The following is a 17599-nucleotide window of genomic DNA, read 5'->3' on the forward strand; positions in this document are numbered from 1 at the left end:
TGCGATTTTGGTTTTAAATGCAATGTAAGGAGTCTCTAGGGATGCGGGTGGCACTGTGGGTTAAACCACAGAGCCTAGGGCTTGCTGATCAGAAGGTCGCCGGTTCGAATCCCCGCGATGGGGTGAGCTCCCGTTGCTCGGTCCCTGCTCCTGCCAACCTCGCAGTTCGAAAGCACGTCAAAGTGCAAGTAGATAAATAGGTACTGCTCCAGCGGGAAGGTAAACAGCGTTTCCGTGCGCTGCTCTGGTTCGCCAGAAGCGGCTTAGTCATGCTGGCCACATGACTCAGAAGCTGTACACTGGCTCCCTCGGCCAATAAAGCAAGATGAGCACCGCAACTCCAGTGTCGGCCACGACTGGAACTAATGGTCAGGGGTCCCTTTACCTTTACCTAAGGAGTCTCTATGGGAGTGTATTGTATTTTAAAAATGGGGTGTCAGAGTTTTTAGGGGGCTAACCAGGTTGGGATAGCTGGGGTAGCAGGCTTGTTGGTTTTGAATGTCTTATTTGTTTTTGTTTTTGTTTTGTTTTTGTTTGTCAATTTCGTTGTTCTGTATGGGACAATGATGTTATGTACTGAAGTTCTCACCCTGGGCCAGCAAGGGGATACTGTAGATAGTTTTCACTCAGGTCCACATATGCAAATAAGGGATCGAAAGTGACGCTCAGTGATTGGATAGTTACAGAAAGTTGTTACTGTTGCGTTGTAGTGGAGCTCTATATAAGCAGGCTGGCTGAACCCTTCAGTTCAGTTCTCTTCTGGCCTGTGAATAAACAAGAGCTGTCTGAAGAATCGCTGTGTCGTCTGATATGTTCACCCACAACTTAACAAATAAGAATAAAGATTATCGTATCGTATCATACCCCTTTGCAGTCCTCTTACACAGTGTGTTGTTGTGATAAAGGATGCTGCTCTTGCAGCCCACTAGCGGGACTCCTTGAAGGCTTCAAAATCCAGCATGTGACAAACTGTTGCCAACAGAGTCAGTGGATATGGGTGGAGGCCGGCAGCTTCACGAGTCGCATTGCTGGGCAACTGCCAAGGCATGTATCTCAGCAGGGGGCGGGGGGCGCTGCCAGACCCCCAAAGCCCACCCACCCCAGCCCTGCCCCTCTGCTATTTCTGCTTGGCCATCTGCAAGATTTTTTCCAGGGGTGGGGGCAAAGGCAAACACTGAAAGGGGAGAGTGGCCTTAAAAAAAATAATAATGAGAATAATAGTGCCTGTACATTTTACCTCCTGACTCAGGTTTTCAGACCCTCCAAGTTTCCCTATTTTCCAGGGACAGTCCCCCCAGATTTACATAAACTGTCCTGGATCCATCTGAACGCGACCCTCGTTCAGGGAAGGTGTTTGGCTTTTTTTTTTTACTGTTTACAGCGGTACCTCGGGTTACATACGCTTCAGGTTACAGACTCCACTAACCCAGAAATAGTGCTTCAGGTTAAGAACTTTGCTTCAGGATAAGAACAGAAATCGTGCTCCGGTGGCGCAACAGCAGCAGGAGGCCCCATTAGCTAAAGTGATGCTTCAGGTTAAAAACAGTTTCAGGTTAAGAACGGACCTCTGGAACGAATTAAGTACTTAACCCGAAGTATCACTGTACTGTTTTATTATGTTTTTATATGTGTTGTTAGTCGCCCCGAGTGGCTGGGGCAATCCAGTGAGATGGGCGAGGAATAATAATAATAATAATAATAATAATAATAATAATAATAATAGTAATAATAATGGAATAGGACATCCCTATTTTCATAAATGTTGGAGGGTATGGGTTTTGCAATTGCTAGGAATGTGCTCTTTTAAAAAATGGTAGTCTGGAGATTGTGGTTTCCAGTGGGGGGGGTATCCCTTTGTCCATCTGTCCCCCTGCCTCGCCCCATAGGTGCCGATTTATCTCTGCCTGTTTCCCTGCTCCTATTTTTCACCAGCAAAATACTAGAGAATCTGATTTTGTCCAATCAGTTGAAGGCTTTCCCTTCAGGGTGCAGAGATCACCTAGCTCCCCTGGGCCGAATTCTTTTTGGACAGAGCTTTCCCTGGTCTAGTTACTCTGTCGACGCGACACTCAGATTTTCCTGGCCGACGCCTCTGTGGTTACCAGCGGCGTGCGAGAGCCAATGTAAGCTTGAAGGCACTTGGGTAGCTAGTACACACACACACACAATTTGTTGGGCTGTGAGGTCTGCCGGCTGCCGTGTCAATCAACACGCTGCAATGTGATGTTAGCTGCCTCTTAACCGCTGTTCCGAATCCGTCCTGTTTCATCCTAGGCCATGTTCACACCACACATTGAAAGCACCGTGATTCCACTTTTTTAAAAAAATATTTTATTAAGTTTTATCAATAGAAAAGTTCAGAAAAATACAAAAACAGAAAAATACAAAATTACAAAATACAAAAATACAAACATTAAACACAAAAAAGAAGAAGAAAAAACACATATAAAAGAAAACAAAACTCCCTCTTTTTTTGATTTCTCATCTTTAGTTAACTTATTTTCCTGACTTCCTCACGCCTCCCTTTTTTGTATCCCTTTTAAAAATTGGTTCAGCAAATTCATATCCTATTAGTTTATCTATTATCAATCCCATCTTACATTTTACCTTGTTGCTAGAACCCCTTCAATTCATTTCAATGTCATCAGCATTCAAAAATTTTACAATATTTCTGTAAATAAGTTTTAAATTTCCTCCAATCTTCTTCCACCGACTCTTCTCCCTGGTCTCGGATTCTGCCAGTCATTTCCGCCATTTCCATATAGTCTATTAGTTGCATCTGCCATTCTTCCAGAGTGGGTAAGTCTTGTGTCTTCCAATGCTTTGCAATGAGAAGTGATTCCACTTTAAACCATCATGGTTTCCTGCAAAGAATTCTGGGAACTGTAGTTTTCTGAGAGCCGTTAGGAGACTTCTCTATTCCCCTCCCAGAGCTACAATTCCCAGAATTCTCTGTGAAGGGCGATTGAGTGAGAACTGTAGCTCTGGGAGGGGAATTTTTTTTTGGGGGGGTGGTCTCCTAACAACAGCACCCTTAACAAACTACAACTCCCAGAATTCTTTGGGGGAAGCCGGGACAGTTTAAAGTGGTGTCATAGTGCTTTAAACGTGAGGTGCGGATGCAGGGGGAAAAGTTTAAGCCAGCCTTTCATCAACCTGGTGCCGTCTGGATATTTAGGATGCTGGCTGGGTCTGGTGGGAGTTGTAGTTCAAAATATCTGGATGGCACCAGATTGATGAAAGGCTGCTTTGAACAGAATAGTCATCTCCCTCCCTTAATGTACAAAGGTACAAACGTGTGTTTGCACACAAACTATCTGTCAACTGGACTTTCAGTTTGTCAATTGAACTTTCACCGTGGGAGCTTGATGCCGTACCAGTGAATCCGAAGATCCGTTTTTGACGATTTAGAACATTCATGGTTGCTGAGTTTGATTTGGTATTATTTTTAAAAACTGGCCTTCTTTACAGTAGCTGGGAGAACAGGCTAGTCCCACCCCCATCCCTGTAGATTTATAGAAACCTTTATATTTACCGTATTTTTTGCTCTATAAGACTCACTTTTCCCCCTCCTAAAAAGTAAGGGGAAATGTGTGTGCGTCTTATGGAGCGATTGCTGCTTTCACTGCACAGTGATCTCTCTTGCTGTTCTGGCTTCTAAGATTCAGAATATTATTTTTCTTGTTTTCCTCCTCCAAAAACTAGGTGCGCCTTGTGGTCTGGTGCGTCTTATAGAGCAAAAAATACGGTATTTCATAGGTCCCTCAATATCTCAATTTACGTCCCTGCGAGAAGTGAGGTTACAGAGACCAGGTAGAGGGCCTTCTCGGTAGTGGCGCCCGCCTCGTGGAACGCCCTCCCATCAGATGTCAAGGAGATAAGGAACTCTCTGACTTTTAGAAAACATCTGAAGTTTTTAATGTTTGATGTTTTATCGTGTTTTTAATATTCTGTTGGGAGCCACCCAGAGTCAATTCTGTGTCCAGGGCAGCTGTCTGCCAGCTCCATCTGGTACGCAGGATGAGACCCTACCTGCCCGCAGACTGTCTCACCAGAGTGGTGCATGCTCTAGTTATCTCCTGATTGGACTACTGCAATGCACTCTATCTTTGAAGGTGACCAGGAAACTGCAATTAATCCAGAATGCGGCAGCTAGACTGGTGACTGGGAGCGGCCGCCGAGACCACATAACACTGGTCCTGAAAGACCTACATTTGCTCCCAATACGTTTCTGAGCACAATTCAAAGTGTTGGTGCTGACCTGTTAAAGTGCTAAACGGCCTCGGTCCTGTATACCTGAAGGAGCATCTCCACCCCCATCGTTCAGCCCGGACACTGAGGTCCAGTGCCGAGGGCCTTCTGGCAGGGTATAAATAATAATAAGTTGTTGCTGTTGCTGTTGTCGTTGTTGAACTCTTCTGCATGAAGAAGGGCTTTCTATTGCCTGTCCCGACTCTTCAGTTTCATGGGATGGTCTTAAGTAATAGGAGAGAAGGAGAATAACCATACCATGATCCCAGCTCATGTGGCAGGCTGTTCCCTTCTTTCGTGCGCCATTAAGAAGAGCCTTTCAGCAAGAGGGACTCACACGATGCATTCGCCCACTGAAGACTGACCATCAATGTGCAGACTCCATTTCACATCCCTAGCCGAGGAATTATCCCCCTCCTCCCCGCCAGATAGGGAATGACATTAGATTTGTAGCACATGTAAGCCTTACGACCTGGACAAAGGGACGCGGGTGGCGCTGTGTGTTAAACCACAGAGCCTAGGACTTGCTGATCCGAAGGTCGGCGGTTCAAATCCCCACGACGGGGTGAGCTCCCATTGCTCGGTCCCTGCTCCTGCCAACCTAGCTGTTCGAAAGCACGTCAAAGTGCAAGTAGATAAATAGGTACCACTCCGGCGGGAAGGTAAACGGTGTTTCCGTGCGCTGCTCTGGTTTGCCAGAAGCAGCTTTGTCATGCTGGCCCCATGACCTGGAAGCTGTACGCTGGCTCCCTCGGCCAATAAAGCGAGATGAGCGCCGCAACCCCAGAGTCGGCCACGACTGGACCTAACGGTCAGGAAGGGATCTTGGGCCATTGCGAGCGGCAGAGTCTGTGCCTGAGGGATGCTCTGTCCCCCACACATAATAAATTCTTATTCTGTACCAACTGTCAACCCTAAGCTTTTTGCTCCGATGATTTAAACAGAATTAGGGTCTTCATTGGTTCAGTTAAAGCAGCCTTGGCTGCCTCCCAGCTGCTTGGGACTACAAAACCCATCAACTGGTCAGGCTGATGGGAATTGTGATCAGAAGCACCTGGAAGTTAGCCAGAGCTGAGATGGTGGATCCTTTCATTGTAGATTTTTAAAGCAGAGGTTAGAGAGCCACAAGCGGCGGATGCTTTAGTTACAATGCCTGCATTGGGGAGGGTTAGACTAGATGAACCTTGGGGGTCCCTTCCACCTCTGAAATTGTATTATTCTATGCGGGTGGCGCTGTGGGTTAAACCACAGAGCCTAGGACTTGCCGATCAGAAGGTCCGCGGTTCGAATCCCCGTGACGGGATGAGCTCCCGTTGCTCTGTCCCTGCTCCTGCCAACCTAGCAGTTCGAAAGCACGTCAAAGTGCAAGTAGATAAATAGGTACCGCTCCGGCGGGAAGGTAAACGGCGTTTCTGTGCGCTGCTCTGGTTCACCAGAAGCGGCTTAGTGCTGCTGGCCACATGACCTAGAAGCTGTACGCCGGCTCCCTTGGCCAATAAAGCGAGATGAGCGCCGCAACCCCAGAGTCAGCCACGACTGGACCTAATGGTCAGGGGTCCCTTTACCTTTACCTTTACCTTTATATGAAAGGTGGACTTGAAAAGCCCTGCTGTGTACAACAGCGTTCCCCAACCTGGTGCCCTGCAGATATAGAGTCTGAAACATCTGCCTCAAAGTCCTGTCCTGATGGTGCCTCTGGGAATGGCGATTCCAGCATCTCAACTTAAGGGAATGTTAGCAAGGTCTTCTCCCAGAGACAGCCTGCGGGCAGTTAGGGTCTCATCCTGCGTACCGGATGGAGCTGGCAGACAGCCGCCCTGGAAACAGAATTGACCTGGATCTATGGAACTCACTCCCACAGGAGACCACCAAATTAGAGTAGACCAATTTGTGGGGGGAGAGGGTTATTGATGTCTACTAGTCAGGATGCAAATCTCTACATGTTTCAGCCAGATCTACTGTTTTCGCCATAGGCAAATGGTTTGGAGTGCTCCAAAAACATCTCTTGGAGTGACTCAAGCTGTGTTTTCCATCACACTTAACAGAACTCCGGAAACTGAAGCACCTTGGCAGTTTCAGTGCTGCTTAAATGCTCAGCTTCAGAGCATATCATATCCCAGAAATTCCCCTTTTATGTGAACTGGACGAATGTCGCTGTCCCTGAGAGAGTGGCGAGTCTTTCGCCATCCGAGATCCCAGGCTGCTACACCCCTCGCACCGATCCTGACCCCCTCTGCCCATGTGAAGGCGAGCAGCTTTTCGGGCTTGAACATGGCACCGTGTTCGTTGCTGTAACTCTGTCCTTCCCCCAGAGTGACTTAACCCTTGGCAGTGGGTGCCACCATTTGCAATCTTTGGAAGGGATCTCGGGCCGTCGCAAGCGGCGGAGTCTGTGTCTGAGGGACGCTCTGTCCCCCGCACTTAACGGCACTAGGCTGGGGGACGTGGCGCCTTTTGGACACGGTAGCTATCTGCCTGGGGGTGGGTGGGGAGGATGACATCATGTCTGCAGAGCAACGGTGGAGCTTGAAAGATGCTCCTTTGATTTAGAAGTGCAATAGGGGGCCGGCAGATCCTGCCGAAGACACGTCAGGGTCTGCGGTGTGAGGGAGAGACCCACACCAAGCATGAATCGTGGTTATAGAGTTTCAGAGTTAGGTTTGGGGCAGGTGGGGGTGGGCAGACCTGGGTTCAAGCCAAGCAAAAGAATTTGCTCCGCAAAGGTTATCCTCTGTGAATCACAGTGGTGAATACTCACTAGATGTTCCCCTCGTATTCTAACGTTTGTGGAATATTTGGTTTCCGTATTTGACATCCAATCCCCATTTTTTTTGTTTGGCCGTGACATGAAATAGTTGGCGTCTTACAGTGTTCGATTGTTGACATGCAGCGGTGCTCACTATTCGATTGACATGCAGCGGTGCTCACTATTGTAATGCATTGGTTAGTACTGTATTTTTCGCTCTATAGGACGCACTTTCCCCCCTCCAAAAATGAAGGGGAAATGTGTGTGCGTTCTATGGAGTGAGTGCAGGCTTTCGCTGAAAGTGCACTGACCCCTCTCGCTCCCCGGGCTTCAGGCAGCTATCTGCAAGCCTTCAGAGCGCACCCCCAGCCCCGCAAGCTCTGGGAGCGGCAGCAAGGCTGCGCACAACCTTGCCGCCGCTCCCGGACCTGTTCTGGGGGCTGGGGTCGGGGGAAGCTCGGGCTTCCCCCCCCCCCAGCCCCGCGGCTAAAAACGAAGCCAAGACTGCGAGCGGGATCCATCCCGCTCGCTGTCTTGTCTTCTTTGCTCTTTGGGGCTGGGGGGGGATATATATTTTTTCTTTATCCCCCCCCCAAAAAAAAACTAGGTGCGCCCTATGATCCGGTGTGCCCTATGGAGCAAAAAATATGGTATTTGGAATGAGCAGCAAGCACGATCCAGCCCTCCGCCAACGTGCTGGGCAGGGTGCAGATATCCACGATTAGCTACCAATGATATAATAACGGTGTTCTTCAATCTCGGGTCCCTAGACGCGGTTGTTGGACTACAACTCCCATCATCTGTGACCATTCGCTGGGGATGATGGGAATTGTGGTCCAGGAACCACGTCTGGGGACCCGAGGTCGAAGAACAGTGATATAGAAGGGTAAAATTTCGTTAAACGTAGCAACGCAAAGTGGAGGCATCAGTAGATCAAATAACTTTGATTGGTCGTCTTCACTGACCTGGTGACCGCATAGGAACATGAAAACATCTTTGCTGGATCAGGCCAAAGGTCTATCTAGGGCGCATTCAGAGATGGGGGATATTGTGTTAGTTTTCCTGATTATAATGCTGGTGCTTCTGCCTCATTTTCTAATGTTCCTTTCCCACTAAACTACCTGTGCGCTACAGAACTGTGGCTTTTTAACCAATATACTTGCATGTCTGCTTTTGAATTCTGGTGCTGGAGGAGACTCTTGAGAGTCCCATGGACTGCAAGATCAAACCTGTCAATTCGGTGATTGCTCACTGGAAGGACAGATCCTGAAGCTGAGGCTCCAAGACTTTGGCCACCTCATGAGAAGAGAAGACTCCCTGGAAAAGACCCTGATGCTGGGAAAGATGGAGGGCACAAGGAGAAGGGGACGACAGAGGACGAGATGGTGGGACAGTGTTCTCAAAGAGACCAACATGAGTTTGACCAAACTGCGGGAGGCAGTGGAAGACAGGAGTACCTGGTGTGCTCTGGTCCATTGGGTCACGAAGAGTCGGACACGACTAAACGACTAAACAACAACACTTGCATGTCACACTAAATTTAATCCACACTAGTCGCGTGTGTTGTGGCACAACGGCAGACATCGTTGGACAACGTTGCTTCTCTCCTCTCCCCCCTCCCTTTTTGCACCTGCGTTCTTCTGTCTCCCCCCCCCAAAATAACCCCCCCATTAAGACAGTAGGAAAGAACTGCATCGCACTACACCCAGAGTCCCCCCCCCCCCGGTTAAACAGATATATTTGATTCTGGAATCAGGGAACACAGAAATGAACACTGTGCTCCACTTGTTTTCCAGAAGTGGCTTTTGGTGTGAAAACTAACAATGGGAGAAACGCCGGGGAAATGGAATAATTTGTTGCCCGGGCATACCGGCAAGATCCATGTTGTCCAACCCAGAAATAAATATATAGTTCCCTCCTCCTGGTGAAGGAAGGTGAGGACAGGTGACCTCACCTAGGCCCGAAGTCACCCCCCCCCCCAAGCAGGCTCAAAGCTTCTCAAAAGCTTTTCAAAATCATTTTCTCAGCATCTAAGCATCAGAAACATTCCGCTTGCTGTAACTGAAAAGATTGCAACAAGGTAGAGAACAGAGCCCATTGTCTTCTCAGGCCTTTCTCAGAACCACATTGCAACTTGCTTTCTCTCTGGGAACCATGCCAAGGCGCAAGAATGAAACAACGGGAACACTCTGAAAACCCCCTCACCCCCTTTCCTGCCAAGAGTCCACAATAGTCCCAAGACAGCTTTGTACATGCTCAGGAACCTCAACATGGGGCAGGACTCCTGAGGGAGGAGAAAGGAGGAGGGAACTGGAAAGGGGTATATATGCTTGTGCACATGATTGTGAACTCGCGCATGCTTTTTGTGATTTATCACACTTGCTCCTTCTACCCGTTCATGGAGGGTAGAAATAAAAGCCTTTTCTCCGAAACTATTCCTTGAGTGTCTGTTGACTCCCACTTCCCTTTCCCAGGCGCAATATTTTTCCCACCCGAGGGCAAAGCCTCATAAGTCTACACTGGGTATTTGAGGCAGCGAGGGGACACAGAGGACGAGACCAGGGAACCGTATCTGTATCGGCCTGCATGCCGTCATTGCTTTTCCGCACGGGCAAGCGAGCTAAGAGACACTCCTCGGGTCCATAAATCAAAAATTGAGCAGCGCCGGGTTGTGTGGAAAAGAGAAGACAAGTGGCCAGCTTTGGCAGGGCTCCCCAATCTCTCGGCAGGGGGGCTGGGCTGGTGGTTTTGGCAGAGGAGGAGGGGGTCTCCCCCGGATCCCACCCTGCCCTGAGGGAATCCACAACAAGCTTCTCTTTGCTGGAGAAACCCAAAGCTAAAATGGATGGCTGTTCAGGAGCAGGAAGGGAGAAAGGGGGTCACCTGCCCCCTTGGGTCTGGAGTGAGAGAGAGAGTGTGTGTATAATAATAATAATAATAATAATAATAATAATAATAATAATAATAAATTTTATTTATACCCCTCCCCAGACAGAGCTGGGCTCAGGGCGGCTAACAAAAGTAAAATAACAGTACAGTGGTACCTCGGGTTACCTACGCTTCGGGTTACATATGCTTCAGGTTACAGACTCCGCTAACCCAGAAATTGTGCTTCGGGTTAAGAATTTTGCTTCAGGATAAGAACAGAAATCGTGCTCTGGCGGCACGGCGGCAGCAGGAGGCCCCATTAGATAAAGTGGTGCTTCAGGTTAAGAACAGTTTCAGGTTAAGTACGGACCTCTGGAACGAATTAAGTTCTTAACCCGAGGTACCACTGTAAAAACAGAATAGGAAAAAGGAAGAAAGAAAAAAAACAATTTAAAATGCAGGTTAAAATGCAATTTAAAATGCAGCCTCATTTTAAAAGTAGCCCATAGATCAAAACCATAGGGGAGGGAAAACATAAGGGTCAGACTGAGTCCAAACCAAAGGCCAGGCGGAACAGCTCTGTCTTGCAGGCCCTGCGGAAAGATGTCAAGTCCCGCAGGGCCCTAGGCTCTTGGGACAGAGCGTTCGACCAGGTCGGGGCCAGTACTGAAAAGGCCCTGGCCCTAGTTGAAACCAATCTAACCACCTTGCGACCTGGGACTTCCAAAACGTTGTCGTTTGTGGACCTTAAGGTCCTCTGCAGGGCATACCAGGAGAGGCAGTCCTGTAGGTATTAGTTTTCCACCCTGAGGCATAAGGTTGTTGCTGATGCTTAACTTCGTCGGAGGCAGGATTTAGCTCAGAGTTCCCTGGGAAGAAGGACCAGCTGTTAATCTGTATCCAGGGCAGCTGTCTACCAACTCCACCTGGTACGCAGCCTGAGACCCTACCTGCCCACGGACTGTCTCGCCAGAGTGGTGCATGCTCTAGTTATCTTCCGCTTGGACTACTGCAATGTGCTCTACGTGGGGCTACCTTTGAAGGTGACTCGGAAACTACAACTAATCCAGAATGCGGCAGCTAGACTGGTGACTGGGGGCGGCCGCAGGGACCACATAACGCCGGTCTTGAAAGACCTACATTGGCTCCCAGTGCGTTTCCGAGCACAATTCAAAGTGCTGGTGTTGACCTTTAAAGCCCTAAATGGCTTCAGCCCAGTATACCTGAAGGAGCGTCTCCACCCCCATCGTTCAGCCCGGACACTGAGATCCAGCGCTGAGGGCCTTCTGGCGGTTCCCTCATTGCGAGAAGCAAAGCTACAGGGAACCAGGCAGAGGGCCTTCTTGGTAGTGGCGCCCGCCCTGTGGAACGCCCTCCCATCAGATGTCAAAGCGATAAATAACTACCTGATTTTCAGAAGACATCTTAAGGCAGCCCTGTTCAGGGAAGTTTTTAATCTGTGATATTTTAGTGTATTTTTGGTTTCTATGGAAGCCGCCCAGAGTGGCTGGGGAAACCCAGCCAGATGGGCGGGGTACAAATAATAAATTATAATAATAATTATTATTAATCTACTCTGGTAACTATAGTTCTGGGAAGGGAGTAGGGGTCTCCTAACAGCTCCCATCACCCTTAGCAAACAGCAGCTCCAAGGATTCTTTAAAAGCTCAGCCGCTTCAGAGTGCTATATCCCATGGCAGCGTCTCCATGCCAGGAAGAACTGCACCTGTTGTGCTCCGGCCTGCCTTGCGGCTGTTTGCAAGCACGTACATGGGATGCGGGTGGCGTTGTGGGTTAAACCACAAGCCCTAGGGCTTGTCAATCAGAAGGTCGGCGGTTCGAATCCCCACGATGGGGTGAGCTCCCGTTGCTCGGTCCCTGCTCCTGCCAACCTAGCAGTTCAAAAGCACGTCAAAGTGATTCTAGAATAATAATAAAAACAGTAAGGGGAATGTAGTGGTTGGGAGTTACTCGTGTGTAAACTTTCCCACTTTGAAGCTTGGTTGCATAGTTTAAACCGTTTTGACTGCACAGCCCATCTCAGCGTGGCTGCCTCAGTCGCTAGCAGAATCTGTCTGTGGGCGTTTCTTAAACCTTTGCCAGCATGAAAGCTGTTTGACACCCAATCGTCTCCGCCTCTCATTGCGCGGGAGTCTCCTGCGCAGGGAGGGCGTGGGTAGTGGAGGACCAGGGCTCTCCTCACTGACTTCCAAGGAAGAATCCCAGAGCCCTTCCACCTCCTCTGCCATTTGCTCTCCTGGATCCTTGGTGTTATGCTGATTTCCTTCCCCCTCTATCAAGCTGCGTCTCCCCCTTGTGCTGGTACCTTCCCCTGCAGAATCGGAGAGCCTCTCCTTCTCCCGTTGCTCTGATGTCAGTTCCCTGACAGGGAATTTAGCCACAAAGCTCCTAAGCATACCCTTCAACATTTCTCCCATGAAAATATGGAGGTCCCATTCCATAATGATATTTTTACTATTTATAACCGACGCATCTTACTGGGTTGCCCCAGCCATTCCAGGCAGCTTCCAACATATACAGAAACATTATAAAACATTAAGCATTTTTTAATAACTCTCCTATACAGGACTGCCTTCAGATGGCTCAGGGGTCAGATAACTCTGTACCATCCAACATTTTCCAGTGAAAATAGGGACGTCCTAAGGAAAAATGGGACGCGGGTGGTGCTGTGGATTAAACCACAGAGCCTAGGACTTGCTGATCAGAAGGTCGGCGGTTCGAATCCCCGCGGCGGGGTGCGCTCCCGTTGCTCGGTCCCTGCTCCTGCCAACCTAGCAGTTCGAAAGCACGTCAAAGTGCAAGTAGATAAATAGGTAGTGCTCTGGCGGAAAGGTAAATGGCGTTTCCATGCGCTGCTCTGGTTCACCAGAAGCAGCTTAGTCATGCTGGCCACATGACCCAGAAGCTGTACGCCGGCTCCCTCAGCCAGTAAAGCGAGATGAGCGCCGCAACCCCAGAGTTGTCCGCGACTGGACCTAACGGTCAAGGGTCCCTTTACCCTTTTACATGGCTCTATCAAGAAAACTGGGGGGGGGTTCCCAGATGTGGTTGGGTTCCCATCAGCCACACCTGGCAGAGTTGATGGGCAAGGAAGAATAAGAAATGTCCTTATTTTCATCGGACGAATGTCAGAGGGTATTGAAGCAACGGATTTGCAAAGTTTTAAGTCCACGGCCTCCTTTTCTACAGCTGTTCAAAGTGGTTGTGTTTTTGCACACGGGCACACCAGCTCCCTGCCCCCCATAACCCCTTAGCCCCCCCCCAAATGCACACCTGCGGTCTGGACTCTTGCCAGGAGGGGGAAAAATCCACGTCTCCTTGTACATCAAACAAAAATTAGGTCTTGAGCCGTCGCCGGCTTTTGATTGGCCGCCTTCCCCCTGTGTGTTTATTTACACGGCAATTAGTTAAGCTAACTCCTTTCACCGGCCGGCCCTAACGCTTGCCAAGGTACACAGTTCGTACGGCACCCCCTAGGGGCAGGGCGGAATGGCAGCGAGGGGAGGTGGGAAGAGAAGGAAAGTGGGGCAGGGCTGGGGGGTGTGTGGAGGAGAGAGGACCAGGTGAGCGATTGCAAGAAGAGACGGGAAGCTCTGGGGAGGGGAGAGGGGCGTGCGAGTCGGTTTCCTTGTTGTGAGAATGCATGCAGCTCAGACACACACACGCACACAAACTAGCTCAGAGTCTGTGTTCCAACAATCACTCTCTATCCTGCTAGGAAAACAGAGTTTTTTCTTCAGTGTTGGGTGGAAAAGTGGGTGGCCTGGTCTCCCTTTCCGCAGTCAAAAGATGCCTTCTTGGACCCTCGACAGAGGTAGCAGCAGTGGCGTAGCATGGGTTGTCAGCACCCGGGGCAAGGCAAGTAATTTGTGCCCCCTAACCCGTGGATTTGCGCCCCCTAACCCTAACCCCCAGATGTTGCGCCCAGTGCGGCCAGCCCCCCCTGCACCCCCCACGCTACGCCACCTTGGTACAGCCCCCTCCCCAGCACCTGATTTCTAGCATGGTCTTTGTCATTACCTGGTGCCGGCTAGGCGCTGCGGACTACAACTCCCAGCACTCCCAAAGCAGAGGACATCAGGTAGCGGCCGAGTCTCTCAGCTCAAGCCACCACCCTCTAATCTGCAAGAAGCCTCCTAATTCTTTCTGTGTGGAGGAGACTCTCTGGGGTCATTTAGTGGGGATGGAAGGGCACTCTGCGCATGCTCAGAGACCACCCCAAATGGAGTTGTGGCATTGCCAAAGGCGAACATGGGCAAACCCAGCACAATTTAATGATGATGATGATGATGATGATGATTTTATTTATACCCTGCCCTTCCCAGTTCAGGGTGGCTAACAACAAATTTAAAACACTTAATTGATGCCACAAAAATCTGAATCAAAAGCGCTCACGGGGTGTTGCGAGTTGGACTAAGGAGGCCAGGGTTCGAATCTCCATTCACCCATGGCCATAGGCCAATCGCCGTCTCTGAGCCTACCTCAAAAGGTGGTTGTGAGGATAAAATCCAGAAGGGAGTAGCAGGTAAGCCTACTTGAGCTCTTTGGAGGTTGACAACGACAACTTCTACTGACCTTTGCACACAAAAAAAGTTCTAATTATAACCGCCTCTTTTAATTCAGCTGTGATTTGTGTTAATCATAGAATTTTTGAGTTGGAAGAGACCGCAAGGATCATCTAAGTCCAACCCCCTGCAATGCCGGAATATTTTTCTCAACTTGGGGCTCAAACCCACGACCCTGAGGTTAAGAGTCTCATGTTCTACCAACTGAGCTATCCCTCAGGCCATTTTTATACCCAACTTCACTCAGCTACAGCCAATGAGACGCTTCGGAATATTCGTTCCTCAGTGTTCCATAGGTGCCACCTCCGTCCGTCACCTTTTGATTGACGCCAGTAGGGTTGCCATCTTTCAAAAAGTAAAAACCAGGACACCCTGAAAGTTGTGGAGCTTTATTTTAGGATGACCCCAAAATTACTGATCTTTTATTTTAGGAAACCACTGAAATTGTTCAGCTTTTTTCAGACCAACCCCAGAGTTGTTCCATTTTTCGACTGACTTTTCCAAGATACCTGACAGAGCGCCGCCTTTTGGAAATCTCCCTGGATGTCAATTCCGCCCTTGAAATCCCAGACCTATGGCAGCCCTGGACACCAGACAAAGCAGCTGAAGAAGGCAGAAACCAAAACATTTTGCTTATCCCCCCCCCCTATTTTTTTAAATTAAATTTTCCACAATTATAACAAGTATAACATAGAAAAAAGAAAAGAAAACACAATACAGTACAGTACTAAAACAAAACAAAACAAATCTTAAACACATATCCCTTAAAAACCCAATTTCTCTTACTAAAATTATTTCCAGCAATTAACTATCATTTTCTCTTTTCTTACAGTTCTAAATCCACCTTACTTACAATTAGATCCTAATTTAATCCTAGGCCTATTTGGTGCTTTCAAGTGACTTCTAATTTTTTATATTACAATATTTATTCAAATAGTCCTTAAATTTCTTCCAACTTCTTGATATTCCTCTTCTTTCTGGTCGCGGATTCTTCCAGTCAAGTCAGCTTTCTCCAAAAAGTCCAACATTTTCATCTGCCATTCTTCCACAGCTGGGATTTCTTGGGATTTCCAATTTTTGGCTAACAGCAGTCTTGCCGCTGTGGTGGCATACAAAAATAGTTTGACATCTTTTTTGAGCAGTTCCATTCCTATTATTCCAAGTAGAAAGGCCTCTGGTTTCTAAAACATTTTGCTTAAAGACTTACATTTATCTGAATCTTTTTATATGCAATTGCTGTTATGTCTTGCAAATGATATATATGCAATTGCTTTATATTGATAAATGAAATTCTTATTACTAATAACTTTAACAACTTCTTTTCTGAGGAATAGTATCCCTCGAGATAGGCAGGTTCCCACTATCTCCAATTTCTGGAAACAGTTGCAAGATATTAAAAGTTCCGGCAGGCTCTCTCAGCTGGATAAACGGGACTTGACCGCTTTGTTAGGGTTTCAGTCTTGTTTTAAATGTGTTTGTTATTGTTTTGTGCTTTTGACTGTCTTTAATCAGCTAATGTGTAACACGCCTTGAGCCGGTGGCGATTAAATCTCGGGTGATAATGATGAGAATGTCTGTTGTCTTGGACACGGTGACTGATAAACAGGAATGGTTTTAACTACGTACAGAGCAATCTGGCCTGAACTGCTGTTTGGCGCTATGGTGTCCATTTGCGTGTTTTTGTAACTCTTAATGGAGAAATCTGAGGGCTCCCTTGGACAAAAAACAAGGACACCAGCCAGGAATACCAGAGCAAAACAGCAGCCAGTAGGCTTGGTCTTGATTGAAGACTGTCGCGACAGGACTCCCACCTGCCACCAGGTGGAACAAGATGGAAGCCCCAAACAAAAGAGCCCCCAAACTTTTATTAGCTGCTAATCCCCATGTTACACCCCCCCCAACTACATCACTCATACATCACGGTTACATCATGAAAGGGGAGGTCTGGTGGCAGTAATCTGAGCATCCTGGACCCTGCCCCATGGTTCCCCTTGCCCTCCACCAAACACCCATCAAGTGTAACAAAAGAGATATTTACATTTCCCTGTTTCCCAGCCAAGTTAATCCCACCCTTTTGTCTTCATCTGGGTTTGCTATTTCTGGACTGGCTACCTGTCTGGCCCTCAGGTATCAGGATGCCAGGGATTATCACTCAGGCAGAGGGGCTGCTGAGTAGCTGAGCTCACATGTCTAGATGAATTTCTGAAGTTTTCCCAGTGAGCCAGTAAAGGTAAAGGGACCCCTGACCATTAGGTCCAGTCGTGGCCGACTCTGGGGTTGCGGCGCTCATCTTGCTTTATTGGCCAAGGGAGCCGGCGTACAGCTTCCGGGTCATGTGGCCAGCATGACTAAGCCGCTTCTGGCGAACCAGAGCAGCACACGGAAACGCCGTTTACCTTCCCGCCGGAGCGGTACCTATTTATCTACTTGCACTTTGACATGCTTTTAAACTGCTAGGTTGGCACAGTGAGCAAGTACATAGATGGCCTTTGCTGCAAGATACCAAACGTAAGAATTCACTGATAAATGCATCAGTGAGCCAGTACATAGATGCATTTATCAGTGAATTCTTACATTTGGTATCGTGCAGCAAAGGCCCTTTGAATAGATAGGAAGAAACTGCGATAAAGTGTTTTGTGGGGACAAATCACAAAAGTCACAAAAGCGATTGTGCTGGTTTTGGTAGTGGGCTGCATGGGCATGATATCTGCTGGAGGGGCAACCCCCTCCCAACCTATACATAATTTCCTGCAACATATCGCAAACCGCCCTGTGGTCCTCGAATGAAGGGCTGTGCATAAATTTAATAAATAGATAAACAAAACAAGATAATTGGTGTTGCTCTGTGCCCTGTTTGATGCCCGCCTTGTCTCCTTTGCAGTTCATCATCTCCGAGAGCGACCCGGAGGAGTCTGCATGTCCGCTGGAGTGTCCTCACGAACGCGGGCGCCCGGTTTGCGCCTCCGACGGCAAGCTCTACAAGTCCCCGTGCGCCTTCCAGAAAGCTCGATGCCGCGAGCGTTCCCTCGAAGCCCTGCCTCGCTTCCGCTGCGGTGGGGCAGCCCACCGGGAACCCAACTGTAGGTAGAGAAGGTTTGGCAGTGTGGCCTAGTGGTGGGGGACTGCACAGAGGGAATCTCTTTTTCCA

General features: G+C 48.6%; 1 protein-coding gene and 1 long non-coding RNA gene across 3 annotated transcripts in view; one reads left to right on the forward strand and one right to left on the reverse strand.

Moving 5' to 3' along the window:
• Positions 1-17599, reverse strand: part of LOC310712747 — a 410683-nt gene that overhangs the window by 359114 nt on the left and 33970 nt on the right. The window contains exon 2 of the long non-coding RNA XR_014528979.1: positions 11272-11436. This is a non-coding gene — a long non-coding RNA (uncharacterized lncRNA). The remainder of the gene's footprint in view (positions 1-11271; positions 11437-17599) is intronic.
• Positions 1-17599, forward strand: part of LOC310712649 (SPARC-related modular calcium-binding protein 1-like) — a 68849-nt gene that overhangs the window by 23874 nt on the left and 27376 nt on the right. For both annotated transcript variants that reach the window (XM_083515923.1, XM_083515922.1), the window contains exon 2: positions 17333-17531. In XM_083515923.1, coding sequence (XP_083372049.1) covers positions 17333-17531 — 199 coding nt within the window. The remainder of the gene's footprint in view (positions 1-17332; positions 17532-17599) is intronic.

Source organism: Podarcis liolepis (genome assembly GCF_965112155.1).
Source record: "Podarcis liolepis genome assembly, chromosome: 7".
Lineage (NCBI taxonomy): Eukaryota > Metazoa > Chordata > Lepidosauria > Squamata > Lacertidae > Podarcis > Podarcis liolepis.